A 3,293-nucleotide genomic window follows, 5' to 3' on the forward strand; every position below is an offset into this window, starting at 1 on the left:
TGCGGCCATCACTTGCAGAGAAGGGCAATCTGCCCAGGGGTGAGGGGCTGCCCCTTGTCCCCCCACCCACCCGCAGGGACAGCCCCCCCTCCCCGAGGCCCGGCGGGTCCCCTACCATTTCTCCCACTGATCTTCCAGCCAGCTCTCCTCCTCGGTGCTCGACTCCATTTTCAAGGGCAGCTGCATTGAGGAGGACCCCCCCCTTCCCTGGGGGACACGCTCCCACCCCAAAGAAGACCCCCAGGCCTGGGGTGAGGAGGAGTGATGGAGGTGACAGCAGAGCCCCAGGTGCCTGCTGCCCCTCCGCCTGCCCCGGCGCAGTCTGTGCCTGCCGGCGCTGCTCTGTCTCTTCACTGCGCAACCTGGGGAAGCTCATTAAAAATAGATGGAATCAGCTGTCCTGGAGGGGAAAGAAAAAAAAAAAATAACCTCCCCAGCTGAGCCTGTGCCAAGTCCCTGCACTCTGCCGGGGATGCTGACTGCCTCTGCCGGCCAGCCAGCCAGCCCGGCTCCTGGTCCTGCTCCAGTGCCCTCTCCCCAGCACCCGCAGCGAGCACAGGGGATCTGCTTACCCCCGCACGGCCGCCCACGCCACCTGGCCTCCTCCTCCTCCTCCCCTTGCAGTGTTGCTGGCCAAGCCAGGGGCGAGAGGTTCTGCCCCGCTCTGCCCCACGGCAGCGATGGGATCCCTTCCTGCAGGAGGATACCGGAGCACTCCTCCGGCTTCTCGCCAGATGGAGCGGGGCTGGCTCACCGACGCAAAGGCCGGAGCGTTTCCAGTACAGCAGGACCAGCATGGCAGCCGGCCACGTTCCTGAGCGGAGGGAAGCAAGAGGAGCACCTTCGCGAAGGGGCAAGCCTGGCCAGTGCAGAGCAGTGCCGGGAGTGCTGCCCCTTCCCCTTCTTGCCCCCACCTAACCCCCAGCCCTGCTCCTGCCTCAGGCAGGGACGTCCCTGAGCTCCCCCAACCTCTAACACCAGTTCAGGGCCAGACAAATACATGATGAGCTGCTCTGCCAGCTCCCATCCCTCTGCTGCTGCTGCTGAAGGAAATTGGGGCCTTTCCCAGGAGGCGCTGCCAGGAGTTGCCAACAAACTGCTGGCGTAGTTGCCTCGGATATTCCTCCATCACCCCCATGCTTCTCAGTGCCACTCGCCGCCCACCAGCGTGCCGCAGACCCCGAGCCTCTGCGGAGCTGTTCAGCCCTTGCCCCATCGGGATGGAGCCAAAGCAGCTCTGGGAAAGAGGCACCCACCCCGATTTTGGCATAGCAACAGGGCATGCCCCTCCCCACTAGCTGCTCTGGCACCCAGTGGGGTCATCGTGCCCCGCTGCCGCCCATTGCAGCACTGCCCTCCTGCCCCACGCTGGCACCCACCCCAGGGGCTGCGAGTGATGGGTGCATCTCCCACCAGCCTGGCTGGCACTGCCAGGTCCTTGGGACCCGGCTTCGCCCTTGGCCGGGTTAGGGTGGGTGATGTTCGCAGGAGTCCAGCCACCGGGCGGCTTGGGCCACTCTGCTGAGCTAACTTGTCACTGCACCAGTGCCACACCGCTGGCAAGCATCACGCGTGATACTGTGTTCATTGTCTCTCAGCTCTCCGGTAACAGTATCCAGGGTTCCATCTTCCCTATCATCAGCTCTGCCTGGAGGCACCTCGCCTGCTCCAAACCTCCTCGCTTAATGCGATGAATAAAGAAATCTCTATCTCCGTATTACTCCCGCCCTTTTCTCCTCTCACATGGATGCTCCGGGACTTCCTAGGAGATACAAGGAAGGCTCTCCACTATCCCCCTCCGCTCTCTGTGCTGGAAACACCCCTGCCTTTCTCTCTTCTCAAAGAGGCTAAAAATACCAGCAAAATGAAACAGCTCTGACTCCCCTCGGCTCCATCATTGGCAGTAAAAGTCTGAGCAGGACCTACAGAGGTATTTTGGCCAACTTCCCTCCCCAGTGGCAGCGGCGGAGGCACGGGTGCCACCAGCGTGCCACTGCAGGCAGGCACCATGGCGTCACAGGCACATGGGAGGTTGCCCCCTGCCTGCAAGGGTGGGCAAGCCTTGCATCTGCAGAGGTTACGAGTGCTCTCCTGAAGGATGTGCTGAGAGGCTCCTGGGAGGCTGCCCGGCCTGCCAAATGCATGAGAACTGGTAAACTCAGGACACCCGGGAACTGTGAGCGAGGGAGCACATGGGTCCTAATAAACAGCCATATAACCAAGCCTGGCTGCTGCGCATCCCTCCACCCCATCCCCTGCCAGGGAATAGGGGATTTCCAGCATTGCCTCCCCAGTCCACTGCTGCCGTGAAGGATTTCCCATGCGGGGATTGGGCCAGGGCAACACGGCACGATGGAGCTGGGGGCTCCCACAAGCCCACCTGGCCGGGCTGTACTCCGATACTCTGCTCCCAAGCAGCGCTGTGTGGAAGTCCTGTAACTAGCACCAGTGGGAAGAAAAGTACCATCCCACATTTGGCTGGCCCCGGGTTTTTTTCTTCCGTCACAAGAGCCACAGAGACTCTTTCATTTGAGAGAAGGCTCCTCTCCCTCTCCATCAGAAGAAGACAGCCCTTTCGTCTCCCCTCACAAGAAGACCCAGCTCATCGCCTCCAAACGGGCTCCTCCGACGGCTCCAGATGAGCACAGCAGTCACGTTAAAACAACCCGTAGTGCTGGGACTGGTTTTTGCCTCAGCCTGAAGGTACTTCCCTGAACTTCCCGAGGAGATGGAGAGGTGTCCTTCCCCGGAGGGCAATGGCATGGGAAAGGGCTGTGATTTCCCACAGGGCTCCCTGAGGAACGGGGTGGTTTCCCCCTCTCTCCTGAGCTCTGCAAATAACTCCCTAAGTGTTTTCTTCCCTAGGAGCCTTCCTGCCCCAGCAGCTAAGAAGTGGATTGTGGAAACCAGAAGGAGATAGAGGAGGTCGCTGGGTCCCGGCTACATCAGAGCCACGCTCCGGTGGGCAGCGGGGCAGGCAGCCAGCAGGGCGAGCGCTGCAGGGGCCCGCACCCCCGTTGTGCCCCAGCCCTCCCTGCCCCTCTTATACGGGGCAGAGGGACCCCCACCCCTGGAGAGGCCCCAAAGAGCCCCTCGGAGCAAAGCTTGGCCCAAAGCAACAGGCAAAGGTGCTTGGCAGGGTGAGGAGCTGCAATGTGGTGTCACAGAGAAAGATGCCAAGAAGCCCCAGTGGAGCACAGCCCCGACTGCGGGGCGTTGGGAGGCTTAAGGACAACAGGGAGGCTGGGCGAGAAGAACTTTTTTATTGCTGTCTCCTAAAATGCTTCTGTTCT

At 61.3% G+C, this 3,293-nt stretch overlaps 1 protein-coding gene across 1 annotated transcript in view; it reads right to left on the bottom strand.

The window, feature by feature from the left end:
- MAPK8IP1 (mitogen-activated protein kinase 8 interacting protein 1) overlaps positions 1–186 on the bottom strand; it is an 18,130-nt gene extending 17,944 nt beyond the window's left edge. The window contains exon 1 of the mRNA XM_009647631.2: positions 116–186. Within this exon, the coding sequence (XP_009645926.1) occupies positions 116–186 (71 nt within the window). The remainder of the gene's footprint in view (positions 1–115) is intronic.
- Positions 187–3,293: the final 3,107 nt, after the last annotated feature.

Source organism: Egretta garzetta, unplaced genomic scaffold (genome assembly GCF_000687185.1).
Source record: "Egretta garzetta isolate BGI_Z169 unplaced genomic scaffold, ASM68718v1 scaffold329, whole genome shotgun sequence".
NCBI classification, from domain to species: domain Eukaryota; kingdom Metazoa; phylum Chordata; class Aves; order Pelecaniformes; family Ardeidae; genus Egretta; species Egretta garzetta.